This window comes from Equus przewalskii, chromosome 20 (assembly GCF_037783145.1).
Source record: "Equus przewalskii isolate Varuska chromosome 20, EquPr2, whole genome shotgun sequence".
NCBI classification, from domain to species: Eukaryota; Metazoa; Chordata; class Mammalia; order Perissodactyla; family Equidae; genus Equus; species Equus przewalskii.
Genome location: NC_091850.1, coordinates 32,453,266 through 32,469,871, shown reverse-complemented (window position 1 = coordinate 32,469,871; position 16,606 = coordinate 32,453,266). Strand labels below are relative to the sequence as shown.

The following is a 16,606-nucleotide window of genomic DNA, read 5'->3' as shown; positions in this document are numbered from 1 at the left end:
TGGATGGGTTGCTATGGAAACAGTGTGGGAATGGTTTATAGGGGAGCAAGGTAGGAGACCAGAAGACCAGAGTGGAGTCTAATGAAATAGTCCAGGAGCCAAATGAATAGAAGATTGGAAAAGAGGGGAAAAACTTTAAACATAGGAGATGCTACTGCAATATACAGTGACTGTTCTCATGTGGAAGCAAGATAGAAGACAGAATAGAGGACAATTTCTAGGTTTCCGGACTAAGTGACCAGACAGATCACAATGGCATTAATACAAAGAAATTTATAGGGTGTCCCCTGAGTACCTCAAACTCAATACTCGGCGAAGATGACAAGTTCAGTTTCACACAGGTTGAGGGTGACGCATCTAAGGGGACATCAGGGTGGGTATATCCAATAGGCAATCAGAAATATGAGTGTGGAGCACAGAGCCATATGTCACAGCTATAAACATCAATTTAGTGAGGATCAGAGTATATAAGGAAGGAAAAATCATCAGTGAAATTGTTTTACTCAGGGAGAGAGTATCCAGGAGAGAAAACGACTGAGACCTTGGGAACAGTCAAGAGGTGGCAGAGAAAGAGCAAAAGTGTCAACTTGACTCCTTCTACCATGTGCAAAAGCAACTCTGTTGGATGATTTATGCAAGTACAGTCCTTTCCCCATATCATTTCAACTAAAATCACTTTTTGGAATTCCTTTTTTGACCTCTTCTCTTATACATACTTTATTTTCTTTTGGCCTCTTATCCATGCCACTAGAGTCCTTCTCAGACACAGATTTGGGAAGGCAGGATCTCCTTTTATATTCAAACTTTCCTCTCTCTCTAAGACTCAAAGAGAACTTGTCATTTTCCTACATAGTGAAAGCCCAATTGACTGGGAGCTCAACTGGCCAATCAAATAACATAAATGCCCACTATCATTTCTTAAAACATGTTTGAATACTGACTGACATTAACTCCTACCTCATCCTACCAAAAACAAACAAAAAATACCCTCCCTGAACTTCTACATTCTGACTCTACCACTTGCAGACACTGAATAACTAAATCAAGGGTGGTGAGGCCACTGGAAATGAAAAGGGAAACGATCATGGGCTTTCTTGCACTTCTGAGGACACAATATCATGTATCTAATATATATACACATATATCTTTGTAACTTTAGTTATGTTGTCAAAGTCCTTAATAACATCATGTATTATGAGTAATAGCAAATGTACCACACAAAAGGATAAAATTCTCCCGGAACGCTCTATACTTAGCCAACAAGGCTTTCAATTCACTTCAATTCAAGAAGACCTTTAGAGAACTTGTCGGAACGAGATTTGGTTGAGATTCTAACGCTACCAACATTTGCATGCCCTTCTTGCTGATGTGCTCTCTCTAGCGAGAAAATGAATCAGATCAGTAAAGCAATTTAAAAATTCTTTTTCTTGGGAGGCTATTTCAAACGCATGAGGCCTTTGACAGATCTAATTCCTATGAACTGTACAACACAGCTTAAAATTCGATTTATTTTATCAACATCTCGAACATAAATGATGGGGCTTATCTTCTCATTACAGAGTTAAGTGCTCAAATTTTGAGAACTTGAATATTTATATGAAATATATGCTGAAGCCAAGAATTTTTCAGTCCTGTCCTTTATTTTATAAGAACAGTAACAATGACAATTAATTTAGCATTAGCCGCCTCTCAGTGCCAAACCTTGTGCTGAGGGGCTTTGATAAAGCTCAAAGAATCACCCATCCAAGGTCACATAAATATTAAGAATTAGTTAAAAAAAAAAAAAAGAATTAGAAGGAAGACTCAAATCCAGGTCTGTTTAATATCTTATCCAAAATAAGAAGTGCTAATATGTATTATATGCAAAATATCATGATAAATACTTTTCACGTGCCATCAGATTTATTTTTTACAAAAGCCTACGGTAAGATTGCTACAACTAATGTATCTTACAGATGAGAAAAATCAAGGCTTATAAAGATTGAAGCGTCAAATGATACAGCTAGTAAGTAGAATTCAGTCATGTTTAAACCCTGGCCTCTTGAAACCTCACTGCTTTCCTTCTTGATTAAGGTGATCCTAAAAGTTAAAATGAGGTCTATATGACCTCTAGGGAATTAAGAGATAAAATAGATAATTTTGAATACTTTCATGGTAACTAAACTATTTGTATTTGCAAGCCCTCTGAGAAAAAGAAGAGAGAAATGCACTATGTAGGGGAGAATTGGACTAGATGACTTTTAAAGGGCTTTCCAATTCAAAGACTATGAGATTTGGTGTAACAAGGGATTTGAATGCCTAATTGAGACATTAACAAAAAAAGAAAACAAACTTTCAAAATTCCAAAACCTCCTAGTGCCTTTTCACAAAGATTGTTTAAGAATGGTCCAATATAAAATTCCGTACCTATGTATGGATGCTAACTAGACTTAATGTGGTGATCATTTCACAATATATATGGACATCAAATCACTACGTTGTACATCTGAAACTAATATAATGTTATATGTCAATAATACCTCAATTTAAAAAAAAGTTCAATATTACACCCTTTTCTATATTATGGTACAAGCTGAAGATAGATGTAATATGTATTATCAAAAGATTTTATTTTTACATTTATAATGTAATCACCTTCACCAAGAAATTCCCTAGGATAAAATATACTGTAGGATAAAGAAAATCTCATTAAGAAAACAATTTGTTTTAAATTAGTATCACTACCATAGAATCATGTCTACTTATAAAGAAAAAAGGATGATAGAAAGGAACAAAGATGGGTAAAGATTTTATTCTCTACTCTCCAAAGGAACAGAATTTCACATTTTAGGTAAACAGTACTAAAATAACTTTTTAAACTGGAGATGTAATTTCTTGTAACCAAACCAGAAAGGATGAAAGAACATTCTGTTTTGATGTAGATACACCACAGCTATAATTCAGTAAGTTCTACAACAGCGTCTAGACTGGGTGAAGAGTACTGATACCCTCCCTCCCTGAGCCGCCAGTGAATTCTACTCTATGTCCAACTGAAATATCGAATAAGTAAGACAATTCCCAAGACTGCCAGCTTGGAGACAGAAAGATTCTGACTCACAGACACAGAACTTCCATTTGAACCAATTATCAACAAAGCAGCCTTAATACCTGTATAAAAATATCATAGATCTGTATGTCAGATGAAGATTCTTAAAGAAGACATATTCCTGCGATTCAAAAGCAGAAAACTCTATGAAATTAATTCAGGCTCCAAATGTCTTGAACAAGCTCTATTTCTTTTTCTATTGCTCAGAGACTAAATAATAGCTTCTCCTTAAAACTGTCCAACTTTCTTTTGAAGGACACCCAACCTAAAATAGCTTTGACACATTACTCCACAGTTTATCCTTCTTTTTTCAACCTTTCACACTCTCAAATGTTATTCTGACACATGTTTACTTACACCATTTAATGTGGACCAAACCTGTGACTCATTAGCATAGATGTCACACTCCCACCTGACAAACACTGCCTCAGACTTCCTGGAGCTCATGCAAAGGGACTCAAAGTAAATGTTACTTAGAAGTCAGATCAAAAGAAATTTGTTTTGGCTTTTAGAAAGAAATAATGAAGCGGGGGAAAGGGGTACACAGAAAGAGAAAGCCAGCCAATTAGCACATACTTACATTGGTCAGGGGGGCGTGTGCAAACATAGAAAAACCTTCAAAGATATACTCATGATCATCATATTCTATAACGGTTGGCCTGTCAGTCTAAAGGCAAACAGAAACGCAAAGCATGAATTAAATAAATGACATGATTTGCACGTGCAGAAATCCATCAGGAGACAAAGAAACCAAGAGGAGAAATGTGTAGACTCCATGGACACTGTTAACATTTTCCCAAACACCGGGGAGAACTTCACACAAAAGCTTCATTTTAGGTAGAATTCTCTTGCTTGGTGGAATTCTCAGGCTTCAGTAATGTTTAGTTACTTAGTTGTCTGAGACAACTAAGATTGATTCTTATGGGTGCCATAAAGAAAAAAAGGCACATATGGCTTCATTTTCTAGGAATTTGTTTTATTTAATCTCTCAATACTATCAGTCCTATTCTTATCAAACTATATTTCTGAACTAACGGAAGTCCTAATAAGAACAAGATAACACCATAGTCAACTCAAAGCTCAAAGTAGAAAAAAACTCAGGGTTGAGATGGTCAAGGTAGCAATAGCCTGGAACGCTCGGAGGGGCCTCGGGGCAGAAGCTCAAGCCCCCACAGTCCCATTCCCAGGCCCTCCGAGGAGAAGCCAACCCATCAACACTGTGACAAACCAATTCCCGCGTAATGTCAAAGATTTTAATTACCTAAAAACTGAATCTGTAAGGAAAACATACAAATGTTGATCTAAGCATAACAGACTCTCTTCCTTATGCCATTTTTATAGCTGAGCATTTTTAATCCTAAATGCTAAACACAGAGCTAATTATCAAGACTGGGAACCTAAAAGACATACATTTTACATAGGTATTGAACATTACTCTTTTAAACATTATATATATATATATATATATATATATGAAGAACTTGGGGAGGACTAAAGAATATCCAAATGTACATTATTTGTTTTGCCAATATTACTGTTACTTTCTATTTGAATAACTCAACAAAGCTGGTTTAAATTAAATATAACGAAAAGAACTTCTGACAAAATAATAATGGTACAGCCACTTTACAAAAAAGTTGGCAGTTCCTCAAAATATTAAACATAGAGTTACCATATGATCCAGCAACTCCAGTCCTAGGCCTATACCCAGGAGAAACGGAAGCATACATCCACACAAAAACTTATACACAACGTTCACAGCAGCATTATTCATAAAAAGCCAAAAGTGGAGACCACCTACATGTTCATCAACGGATGAATGAATAAATAAAATACAGTACATCCTTATAATGAAATATTATTTGGCCACAAAACAAATGAAGCTACATCTTACAACATGCATGAATCTTGAAAACATTATGCTAAGTTAAGGAAGCCAAAAAGATCAAATATTCTATGATCCCATTCAAATGAAATATCTATAATAGGCAAATGATAGAGACAGAAGGTATCTTAGTAGTTGCTAAAGGCTAGGAGGTGGGAAAGAATTGACTGCTGGTGGGGCTGGCCCCGTGGCCGAGTGGTTAAGTTCGCGCGCTCCGCTGCAGGCGGCCCAGTGTTTCGTTGGTTCGAATCCTGGGCGCGGACATGGCACTGCTCATCAGACCACGCTGAGGCAGCGTCCCACATGCTACAACTAGAAGAACCCACAACGAAGAATACACAACTATGTACCGGGGGGCTTTGGGGAGAAAAAGGAAAAAATAAAATCTTTAAAAAAAAAAAAAAAAAGCCTTAAAAAAAAAAAAAAAGAATTGACTGCTGGTGAGTACAGGGTTTCTTTTGGGGATGATGAAATAATTCTAAAATTAGATTGTGGTGATGGTTTCACAATTCTGTGAAAAGACTAAATATCATGAAAAGTACACTCCAAATGGGTGAGTTTTATGGTACATGAATTATATCTCAAAAAAGTTGTTAAAATATATAATAATACTTTAATTTTGAACTTAAAATCTCTTGATGATACAAGTAACAAGAATTAATAAATTTTGTACTGTCAAAGGCAATACAGCATAGTAGACAAGAACACAGCCATGCACACTGGAGTCAGACTACCCAGGTTCAAATCTCCACTCTGCAGCTGACAACCTGAATAATCTTGAGCAAGTTGCTTAACCTCATCTGTAAAACATGGATTACTGCCTCATATATAACGAGGATATGGGGATATAATGGGGATACAAATATCGACTTAATCGGTTTGTTGTGAGAAACAAGTTAATATGTGTCAAACACTTAGAATGGTGACTCATACCATAGTCAACAAATATTAGGTATTATTATTGCTGTCATAAATACAACAGATTTTCTTGTTTGGGTCTTGTTGGGTCTTATATATAGAAAATATATAAGCTATTAGCTGATTTTTAAGAGATGCAAAAGTGTTCTACACAGTCTTCCAGCTCCATAACTCCAAAGAATAGCTCCAGAATTCATTGGCTCTATGAATTAGGCTATTACGTGGTAACAGCAATGTAAAAGGAAAAAAAGGCACAGAAGGGAGTACAGTGACAGGAGGCCAAAATAAAAGTCATTATGATAAAGGCCAATTTTATCAACAGAAAAAATATTTTTTAAAAGAAAGAACATTTAAGAACTGAATTGGTATTTAGCCTATTCATCATATTTTAACCTATTTCCACATATTCAACTTATTTACATTTTCAAGTAAACAAAATCTGATGTTACTGGGAACTTACTAGAAAGTTTGTGGGAGGGGAGACCGTGATCCGATAGTGGAAAAGCCTGCCAGCGTTGTTGGTCATCGGACGACAGGGCTTGATGGCCTGAGGGGGAAACAGAAGAGAGCTTAAAAGTAAAGCAGCGAAATATTTTTATTTAAAAACAGACTGTATTTTGTAGATTCACATGTGACAAAAGAGGTTTTCTATGTGTTCCTTCACAGACTGCTGGGAAAGCACAGTATTCACTTTACCATTATAACTGGATGAACAAAAATAGGCTGGCCAGTCATTGGTATTCAACCCATTTTCTCATGTGCAATACAAGGGGTTCAGACAACATAAAGATCTTTCTAGATCTAAATTTCCATGACTATCTTCCTTTTATCTCTAAAACAACATAATAACAGACCTTTGGCTAAACTTCCAATAAAAAACTCCAAAAAATAAACAAGAAAAATAATCTCAGAAGTAAGAGCAGTAGGTTTCAATAGGAAGAAAAAAAAAGAAAAAGGATTAAATATGCTAAATAAAAATAGAAGGGACCAGAAATAATGGAAGCACAGAGGTGGCAGAACAGAATATGCATGGAGCTTAAGACGGGAAATGGAGAACAGAAAACGAGCAAAATAAGCATGAATGGAATCATTGGGTACCTTGTGATAGACACAGATGTGCGACCCAGACCACCTTTCAAGGAAGGACTTGCCGCCCATTGTGCAGAGCGTGGACAGCAGAGAGTCTCCAGCTGTCAGCTCCTTCAGGATCTGTGGCAGCTGCAGAGCCCACTCACCCAACTTCAGGCATGGCCCATATCGAGTACTGAGCAAGGCGGTGGTAGAAAGGCCCAGCCACTGCAGCCCAACTCGAATGGGCAATACTCATTCTACAGGTCACCACCAGGTTGATAGCGCTTTGACAGGGCTGGCTCATAGTTCAGCTGTCCAATCCTGCTTACACAAGCAAAGATCCCTAAGAAATATCACGCACCCCAAACTCCATCTTAGCACCTGCTTCTGGAGAATCCAATGTGTGACAACTGGTACCAGGAGTGATCCAAGAAAGCAGAAGATAAGATGGGGTTTGGAGCTGAATAACTTACCGCCTAACTGGCAATGAGGACACCATCATGATGGCAGGTGGAACACAGAGACCCTAGCACCAGATGGTACACCAAGTGAAACTTTCAAAATGGTGAATTGGAAGGCCGTACCAGTGGAAGCAGGTGTAGTGTACCAGGTGTTTAAGACTATGACGGAATGGTAGCTAAAAGGATAATGGGATGAATGGCTACTGCTAAGCACCACTGATGCTCTACCCTGTTCCTCAGTGTGCCTTGAAGTCACCTGGAGGGCTTGCTAAATCTCAGACTGTTTTCTCCTGACCCCCAGAGCTGCTGATTCAGCAGCTCAGGCAGGCTGCTTTTCTAACAAGTTCCCAGGTGATGCTGATACTAGTCGGAAGACCTCACTTGGAGAACCACCGCTCTCCAGAAATGTAGCAGCAGAGGAGGAAGAAAGGCAACTGTAAGCCAGATGCGAAAGCCAGAGGGCCTGTGGGAGGGGCACAAATAAGCTCTCATCTGCAGTTAGAGGTCAGAGAGAGCCAGGACCAAGCCCAGGGTTTACCAGTCAGAGTGGAAGGACCTTAAAGACCAATTAACAGCCAACCAAGGTAAGTCTATTATGCCAAGGTCAGGGACCTGGAAACCCGGGATGAAGACACATACGTTTTGACTCCCCAGACTCCCCTCAACCTTCTGCCTCTTCAGAGATGGCCCATCCGTGTCTATTAAGAGCAAGTACTTACCTCTGTCTGAAGACAATGGAAGACCCTGCAAGGCAACATTGCTGCCCACCCACCCACCCACCCAGTGCCCAATCAGTCTCTCCCTCTGGCCAACAGACTTAAAATCAGGGCCATTTCACAGCATAATCCAGGTGGGGAAGTGCTGGGAGAAGAGATTACATCCCAAAAAAGAACTAGCCATATGTACCAGAAGCAGGAATCTGCACAGGACCAGATGCTGAGAGTCTTTAATCAAAAGGGCCAGAATGTAAAACTGGTTAGGGAGGAGTTTATTGACTTGGGAGTATTCAGAATTAAAGAACACCAGGAGATACTGAGAACTCTCTACTAGAATGTCTCCTAAAAGCATGAAAAAAGTGATGGCCCCACCTACTGAAGTTAAAATACCAAAATTGCCAGGACAGACAGAGAAGGAAAGAATTCAAAGACTCAAGAAGGTGGCCATATTTGAAAGGACATGATATCTATGACTGAAAAATATACCAGCTAATCATACTCCATGGGAAGGCCCAGAGGACAGGCCATTTACCCAGGCCAAAAGGAATGTGCTGGTGAAGGGTTACCAGCATCGCTAGGAAGATCAGAGGTGGCCTCCTCTGCAGGCCAGGGCTAACTGTAAAAGAGGTGGTCACAGAGCAGAACTTGCTGACAGCAACAGGGATGACAGGACTCTGAAACAAGAGAAGCCAGATGGTGGGGCTAATTGTTAAAAGCCAGGTTGCACAATTATCACTATGACCAGCAAGAACAAAGTGGCAGCCAAAGGGAGTCTGACCCACAAAGAGTCATGAAAGCAGTTAACAGAACATGGTGTCCTTAGGTACAAAATAAATGGGTAGCTGACAAGAGTACTACTTAGTTTGTACCAACAGAAGAAATCAAGAGTGGATAACCAAGAGGCTGAAGGTAGGCTGCTCCAATAATGAGTCATGATCCCTTGCCCACTTCCAGACCTGACCAAGTTTTTGAACTGAAATCCACTGACTGAAGAGGTGGCCCCATCCCAGGAGGAAGGGCCCTGCAACACCATTACAAACAAAAACGGTCATGACAACCTTAGCCTTAGGCCATATGCCCGGGTAACCATACACTGGGGAAAAGAGAAGCCAGAAAGTTCAAGGAGTGCTGGACACAGCATCTGAATCACCAGTGATACTCGGAGATTGGATGAATCTAACTCTAACCCTGTTAGAGTTGGAGATATGAGGCCAAGGTATTAAACAGAATCATGGCCAAGGTCTAGCTTACAGTAGGTCCACTTAGCCCAAATATCCACCCAGTGGTCATTTCCCTGGTCTCTGAATGTATCATTGGAATTGACAAAATTGGCAGATGGTGCTACCCCACACTGGGTCTTTGATGTGTGTAGCGCCATCGTAATAAGAAAGGTCAAGCAGAAGCCACTGAAATTACCACCATCCCCAACTTGGGCATCAAAAACAGTATAACTCTAGGGGAACGGTGGAAATTAGCACCCCCCTCAAGGAACCAAATGACACAGGGGTGACAATCCCTATCACATCTCTGTTTAATTCACCAATCTGGCCCCAGAAGAAACCAAACAGTTCCTGAGGGATAACTATAGACTACCACAAGCTCAACCAAGTAAGTAATCCCGATTGTATCTGCTGTGCCAGGTGTTGTAGCTTAGCTGGAGCAAATTAATATGACCTCAGATACAAGGTATGCAGCCACCAATTTGCTGAACGTATTCTTTTCCATCCCAATCAGAATGAGAATCAGAAATAGTTCACATTCACATGGAACAGACAACATTTACGGTTTTGCTGCCAGGCTGTGTTAACTCTCCCACTCACTGTCATAATATAGTCCTTCTAGACATACTGCAGAACATTATATTCCTCCATTGCATGTCTGACACTATTATGTTGATCAAGTAAGAGCCTTGGTAAAACGCACACGCTCCAGAGGGTGAGAGAGAAACCCTACAAAGATTCAGGGGCCTACCACAGCCACACCATTTTTAGGAGTCAGTGGTCTGGGGAGTGCCAAGACACCCATCCAAAGTGAAGGACAAATTATTGCGTCTCCCACCTTCTACCACGAAGAAGGAAACAAAACACAAGGTGGGCCTCTTCAGGGTCAGGAGGCAGGGTAATCCCCACCCAGGAATATTGCTCCAGCCCATTTATAGAGTGGTGCAAAAGCATGGCAGCTGTGAGTGTCACTCCAGTGAGAAAGGCCTCAGGCAGTTCCAAGCTGCAGTGCAAGCAGCCCTGTGGCAGGGGCCATGGAATTCGGCAAATGCTACATTGCTGGTGGGAAAAGATGCTGAGAGGAGTTTGTGGCTACACTGGGAGAATCACAATGCTGGTCTCTGAGATTCTGGAGCAAAGCCATGCCATTTTTAGTGAAGAATTATACGCCCTTGAAAAACAACTCCTGGTGTGCTATTAGCCCTGGGAGATATGGAAGGCATGACCAAGGGACAGCAAATAGACATGTGACTGGAACTGCCCATCACAAACTGGGTTCTATCAGTCCCACAGAGGCATAAGTTTGGGCAGGACCAGCAACAACCCATAAGATGGAAGTGGTACATCCAGAATCAAGCACACCAAGAGCAAGGGGCACAAACAAGCTGCAGGAGCAGGTGGCCCATCACTGTTGCACCAGCACCCCTCCCCCAGCTGATGACTAAGGATGGAAGGATGAAAGCAGAGGGAAAAGCCCAAGCTTGGTTTGCAAATGGGTCAAGTAGTAAGGGGGTGCAAGCTGAAAACAGACTGTGCTGCAGCCGCATTCAGGGATGGCTTGGAAAGATAGCAATGAGGGAAAATCTTCCCATTGGGCAGTTTCAGGCAGTGTACCTGGTCATCCACTTTGTGTGGAAAGAGAAGTAGCCTGAGGTTAGAATATAGATGGACTCATGGCAGAAGCAAGTGGCCATGCCAGCTGGTCAGGGGCCTAGAAGGAAAAAGATTGGAAGATCAGGGATAAGAAGGCGTTGGAGTAGAGACTTGCAGGTGGACAAATGAGAGTGAGCACAGCGATCTCTACACCACATGTAGATGTCCATCAGAGAACACCCACCAAGCAAGAGGCACTAAACCACTTAGTTGACAAAATGACTCAGCCAGCCTCGGCCATCAGCCACCCAGAGTTGACAGGATGGGCAAACGAATGAAGTGGCCACAGTGGCAAAGATGGAGACTTCACATGAGCCCAACAGCATGGACCTCACTTACCAAGGCTAAGCTAGCTGGGCCAACTGCTACTGCCAAATGTCCAACCAGCCACATACAATGATCAACGCTGGGCCCCCCAAATGGCCATTCCTTGAGGAGACCAACTTGCCACTTGGTAGGAAGTTGACTACATAGACCCCATCCATCTTAAAAGGGCCAGAAGTTTGCTTTCACAGGAATAAATATGTACCCTAAGTTTTTCTGCCTGCACGTCCTCAGCCAGCATCACCATTCACCCAGGTCTCCCTTTAAGGAAGGGCCTGCTGCCTACATGTGGGGAGAGCAGTCAGCAGGCAGCCTGCAGCCATTGGCTCCTCCAGCCTCTGCTACAGAACACCTCCCCCAAGGCCATGACCTTCCTGGGGCAGCCTGCTCTGGGGACAGAAGGAGACAGGGGTAGGAAGGCCATTCCACCCCGATTCAAGACAATTGCAACAAGCCAGGCTTTATCAGGCCCATCACAGGTGGACTTCTCCCTCTGCTCACTCCTGCCTCACTCTCTTCTCATCTAATCCCTGATAAACATCTTGCACCCCAAACTCCACTGCAGCACCTGCTTTCAGAGATCCCAACATGAGGCACATGAGTGGATGCTCACAAGGTGCAGATCTGGTCCCACAGTTCCTTGCCACACTTGCCAACTTTCAAAGACAAATGAGGTAAAAGCGAGGCAAATAGTTCAAAATATCCATCACTATCTCATAGTCTTTATTCTGATTACTGTTATGGCCTGAAACAAGGTTTAAATAGAAATTAAGGATTTACTCATGCTATGTTTGAACATAATGTGTTGAATCATAAAGTGACAATCCTGGGATTAATAAAAATAAAAGATAACAGGGGGGAAAATGAAGGAAAATAATTGAAAGGGAGTAGTTACATATAACTCTGTGATCAAGTATTCAGCTCATTCAGTCGAACATATTTGGAGTGTCCCTGGCAAACCAGGGCTGGGTACACAGGTCAAACAGTCCATGTGCTACTCACAGTTTAGTGCGGACAACAGACTAACAAAGACAACAGCATACCCCTATACACCCCAAAGGAAAGAGGACATGGGCCTCACAGCACCTTAGGAAGATCATTTCTCCAGGGTAATTCACAACCATTTGTAATAAAATCATGAACAAAATTACAACATGTACAGTTTTAGGATAATTAAAATAATTTTAAAAACTCAAATATACTTTGTCTATTTTAAATAATGAACCTTCCCAAACTTTTTAAAATTTCCTTGATAATATTCCTCACTCCACCCCCAAAACCCAAGTACTTTTCTTGTCCAATTATCAGTAATAGAGACTATGAGGGAGTATGAAAAGACTATTTCGATGGTATTATTTCATTTATGGGGAAAAGAACAGCAACAGCATCTGTCTACTTCTGGCTTCTCAGCACTTACAAATATAATAACCCAAACCAGTTACCTCTTCTCCGGGATAAATGCTGTGCCTAATTCCTGTGCGTCTCGCTTTTGCGCTGCATTTGCAGAGTGGTCCGTCATTCATCTGTCAGAAACAGAACGTAATTCGTTTTTATTGGGGGGAAAATCCATACCATGCACGATGATGCCTCGGAAACTGTGTGGGTTTTAATGTCATAAGTACTGAAGCTCTGAAGAGGCTGTCACAGTTAGAAGATTAAACGGATGTTCCCAAACCAATAAAGCTGCAAACTGTCTATATTGTCTGATACAGGGAAACTGTACGACAACACTGGATTCCCAAGTTATTTGTGCAGCCAAGCAGAAAATATCAATGTCAGTGCACTGTGCGCCCCCGTCTTCTCCTACCACTTTTCAGTATGTGTCTCCTATTTCTTATTTCAGGAAAAATGACTCACAAAAGAAAAGCATATTTTATATCCTGGAGGAACACACTGCATGCTTTGAAGGTGACCTGCAGATTAAATGTTTTCAAAAGAGAAACGTAAAGGTATCTGAAGCAGAGAAGAAAATGCTACTAGGACCAGAAAAATTTTCAACACTCATCAGGTGAGCCTATGTCTGTTTTTTCACCTGAATTCGTTTTATTGCCATGAACTCCACCCACATGATTCAATAAGTGAATAATTCCTGCATGCCTCTTGGATAGAAAAATGACTGCTAAGCATTATGAGGGGAGGGAGGGTGATAAACAGCTTAGGGTCCATGTCGTCAAGGAATACGAGAAATAATATACCTGCGATATGATTAATAATTTTACAGAAAAAGAAAAAAAATGTCAGTCCAGATGGAGATACCACTGGTTTTAAAGAGATGAAATGTGAAGGGCTGAACAGGACAGAAAAACAAGGTGGCTATTCTTCACGAGACACCAGCATGAGGAAAAAAACAGAAGGAAGAAAGCCTTCTGTGCTCCAGGGACATGAGACCCATCTAAATGGAAGGGATCATATGTGAGCAAGAAGACCAAAGCAGCAGAACTGAGGACAAAATCTTAAAGGGCCTTAAAAGCCAGGTTCATGAGTTTATTCAATATAAATGGGAAGACAATCAAAAAGGAGACCACAGCATGGAGAAAGGGCAAGTGGAGTTCCATGGCTCACTTTCTTTGTATTAATTAAAAGACATAGATTTATATATATAACACATATATAATTTATTATATATATATATATATACACACCACACACACACACATATTTCTTTAAAGTTCTAGGACTTTGTAACTCATTGTGTCCAATGAAAATATCTCAATAAAACTTTGAAAATAAATATTAAAGTGAAAAACTGTAACTTTATCCTTTTGGGAAATCTAAAGCTCCAGGTGACGCAGCAGAGGAAAACCACTGCTGCCTAAAAAACTATCTTGATAAGATATTATCCAAAGGAACAGCCGGCAAACAGAGATGTGATGGGATTGCCTCAAAAATCATAGTAGGAGCCAGCCTGGTGGCGCAGCGGTTAAGTGCGCACGTTCCACTTTGGCGGCCTGGGGTTCGCCAGTTCGGATCCCAGGTGTGGACCTACACACTGCTTATCAAGCCATGCTGTGGCAGGCGTCCCACATATAAAGTAGAGGAAGATGGGCACAGATGTTAGCTCAGGGCCAATTTTCCTCAGCAAAAAGAGGAGGATTGGTGGCAGATGTTAGCTCAGGGCTAATATTCCTCAAAAAAAAAAAAGTCACAGCACTCTCCTAAGGCTGGTCACAGCTTATTGTGACAGAAAAAAGGGGAAAAAAATCACTCAGTCCTCACTGATTTCCAGGGAAGCAGAGAGATATCCTACATTCCTTCCTTTTAGCAGGGTCTGGGCCCCAAGCTAGATCAACCCTTTATAAGTAAGGCTCAGTGGTACAGAGGACACAAAACTAAAATAACGAAGCGATTAGTGAGACTAGATAGAAGGCCCTGGTAAAGCTCTGAAAGGAAGAAGAACCCACAGAAACTAAGGGATAGGCACCTTGCTAGGGGAACAACAGTCCTGTAAAAAGACCACATACGGGGAAAGGGAGTGGCTACTGATGGATACAGGATTTCTTTTAGGGAAAACAAAAATCCTCTAAAATTATGTTGTGATGATGGTTGTACCATCTCGAGAATATACTGAAAAACACTGAATTATACATTTTAAGTGTGTAAATTGTATGGTACGTGAATTATAACTCACTAAAGCTGTTTAAAGAAATCATCCACATAATTAATATATTAAAGCAAGCTTCAAAATGCATTGACAATTTGCAAATATTTCTGCTCAATTCCAAGAAGGCAAAGGGACCACCAGGTACATTTCTGCCAGGCATTCTACCTGTATCAATTCTATCAAGAAAAGAAATTTAGATAGCTGTCATCTAACAAGAAGCAGGAGAAGAGAATTCAAATTAATATAGAATGGATGAATTTATTTACAAAATATAAATTTTAAATTACCTTTTTTATAGGTATATATTTTATTATGCTTAACTTCATATGCGTTAAAGATACTATTTTTGCATGTACTGCATATTTGGAAAACACAAATCTTTTGTAAAGATACTTTATTATGTATTACTTCATAATAAAACAGTAAAAATAAAAATGATTATGTCTAGCTATGACGCCATTAGCTCAAACATGCTTAACAAGAAAGAGAACTCACAAGGAATTGTGACTATTACCAACGAAGAAACATGAAGTCTTAGAGGACTTCAGGCATTGTTTACTATACGGCTGCAAGATACCTTCCGGATGAAATGCTTTTAAAAGGACCTCCAAGTGCTCTCTCTCTGACTCTACCATTTGTCTCCTTCCATCTACTGCAAGTTCAATGAGGCAATGCCGTTATCCTGCTCCCTAACACAGAATTTACAAACATCCTCAAATATGATTCAAGGAGCAGTTGTTCTGGTGCTTATGCTTTGGAGCTGAACTGTGAAGCTGAAAGGAAATAAGCTCTGAAGAATGACACAAAACCCTGAGAGTAAAATTCAGTTCCGATACCAGCCACCGTGCACCTTCCGAGCCTGCAGTCATAAATGTGATGTGTGGGTCTGCAAGCTTCATAGCAAGAGCATAAAAACATGCGCACCTGGCCTGGGTCATTGTACCACAGTTCATCGTGAAGTCGGTCAGGATGGGCCTTTTTGCGTTTGATTTCTGCAATGACGTCGAAAACTTCAGAGTCTGAGCTGCTAGAACAGGTGCTGTCCTCATCGGACTCACATTCGGACTCACTGGAACTCTCTAATAGAGAACAGGAGAAAAACACAGAGAGAAGTGAAGTAATTCACAAGATGGTTACAGGTGGAGACCACAAATGACCCAAACCTCTAAATGCAAGGACAGTTGTTTATTCTTTCAGCAAATATTTAAGCGCCTACTCCCCACGAAGCACACTGCTAATAAGCAGTATCACAAAAAATAATACAGCCCATAATGCTAAGCCACAATCCAGCTGGGGAAGCAAGAAAAACAAAGATTTTTACAGAGAAAGGCTTAATGAACAATACCAGAGAACGCAAACCATAGTAGTAGTATGGGGTTTCACACTTAAAGGGGCAGCAAGGGGCTGGCCCCGAGGCCTAATGGTTAAGTTCAGTGTGCTCCACTTCAGTGGCCCAGGTTCAGTTCCCAGGCATGGACCTACACCACTCGTCAGCAGCCACGCTGTGGCAGCAACCCACATACAAAACAAAGGAAGATTGGCACAGGCATTAGCTCAGGGTGAATCTTCCTCCAGCAAAAAGTGGAGGATTGGCAACAAATGGTAGTTCAGGGCAATCTTCCTCAGCAAATAAACAAATAAACAAACAAATGAATAAATAAAAAAAATATAA

At 40.8% G+C, this 16,606-nt stretch overlaps 1 protein-coding gene across 31 annotated transcripts in view; it reads right to left on the bottom strand.

The window, feature by feature from the left end:
* DROSHA (drosha ribonuclease III) overlaps positions 1 to 16,606 on the bottom strand; it is a 120,268-nt gene that overhangs the window by 81,851 nt on the left and 21,811 nt on the right. For 21 of the 31 annotated variants that reach the window (XM_008536938.2, XM_070587135.1, XM_008536945.2 and 18 more), the window contains 4 exons: positions 15,859 to 16,013; positions 12,776 to 12,856; positions 6,349 to 6,435; positions 3,666 to 3,752 (listed from right to left, as the gene is read on the bottom strand). In XM_008536938.2, coding sequence (XP_008535160.1) covers positions 3,666 to 3,752; positions 6,349 to 6,435; positions 12,776 to 12,856; positions 15,859 to 16,013 — 410 coding nt within the window. The remainder of the gene's footprint in view (positions 1 to 3,665; positions 3,753 to 6,348; positions 6,436 to 12,775; positions 12,857 to 15,858; positions 16,014 to 16,606) is intronic. The other 10 variants (XM_070587139.1, XM_070587143.1, XM_070587126.1 and 7 more) reach the window with 1 other exon arrangement.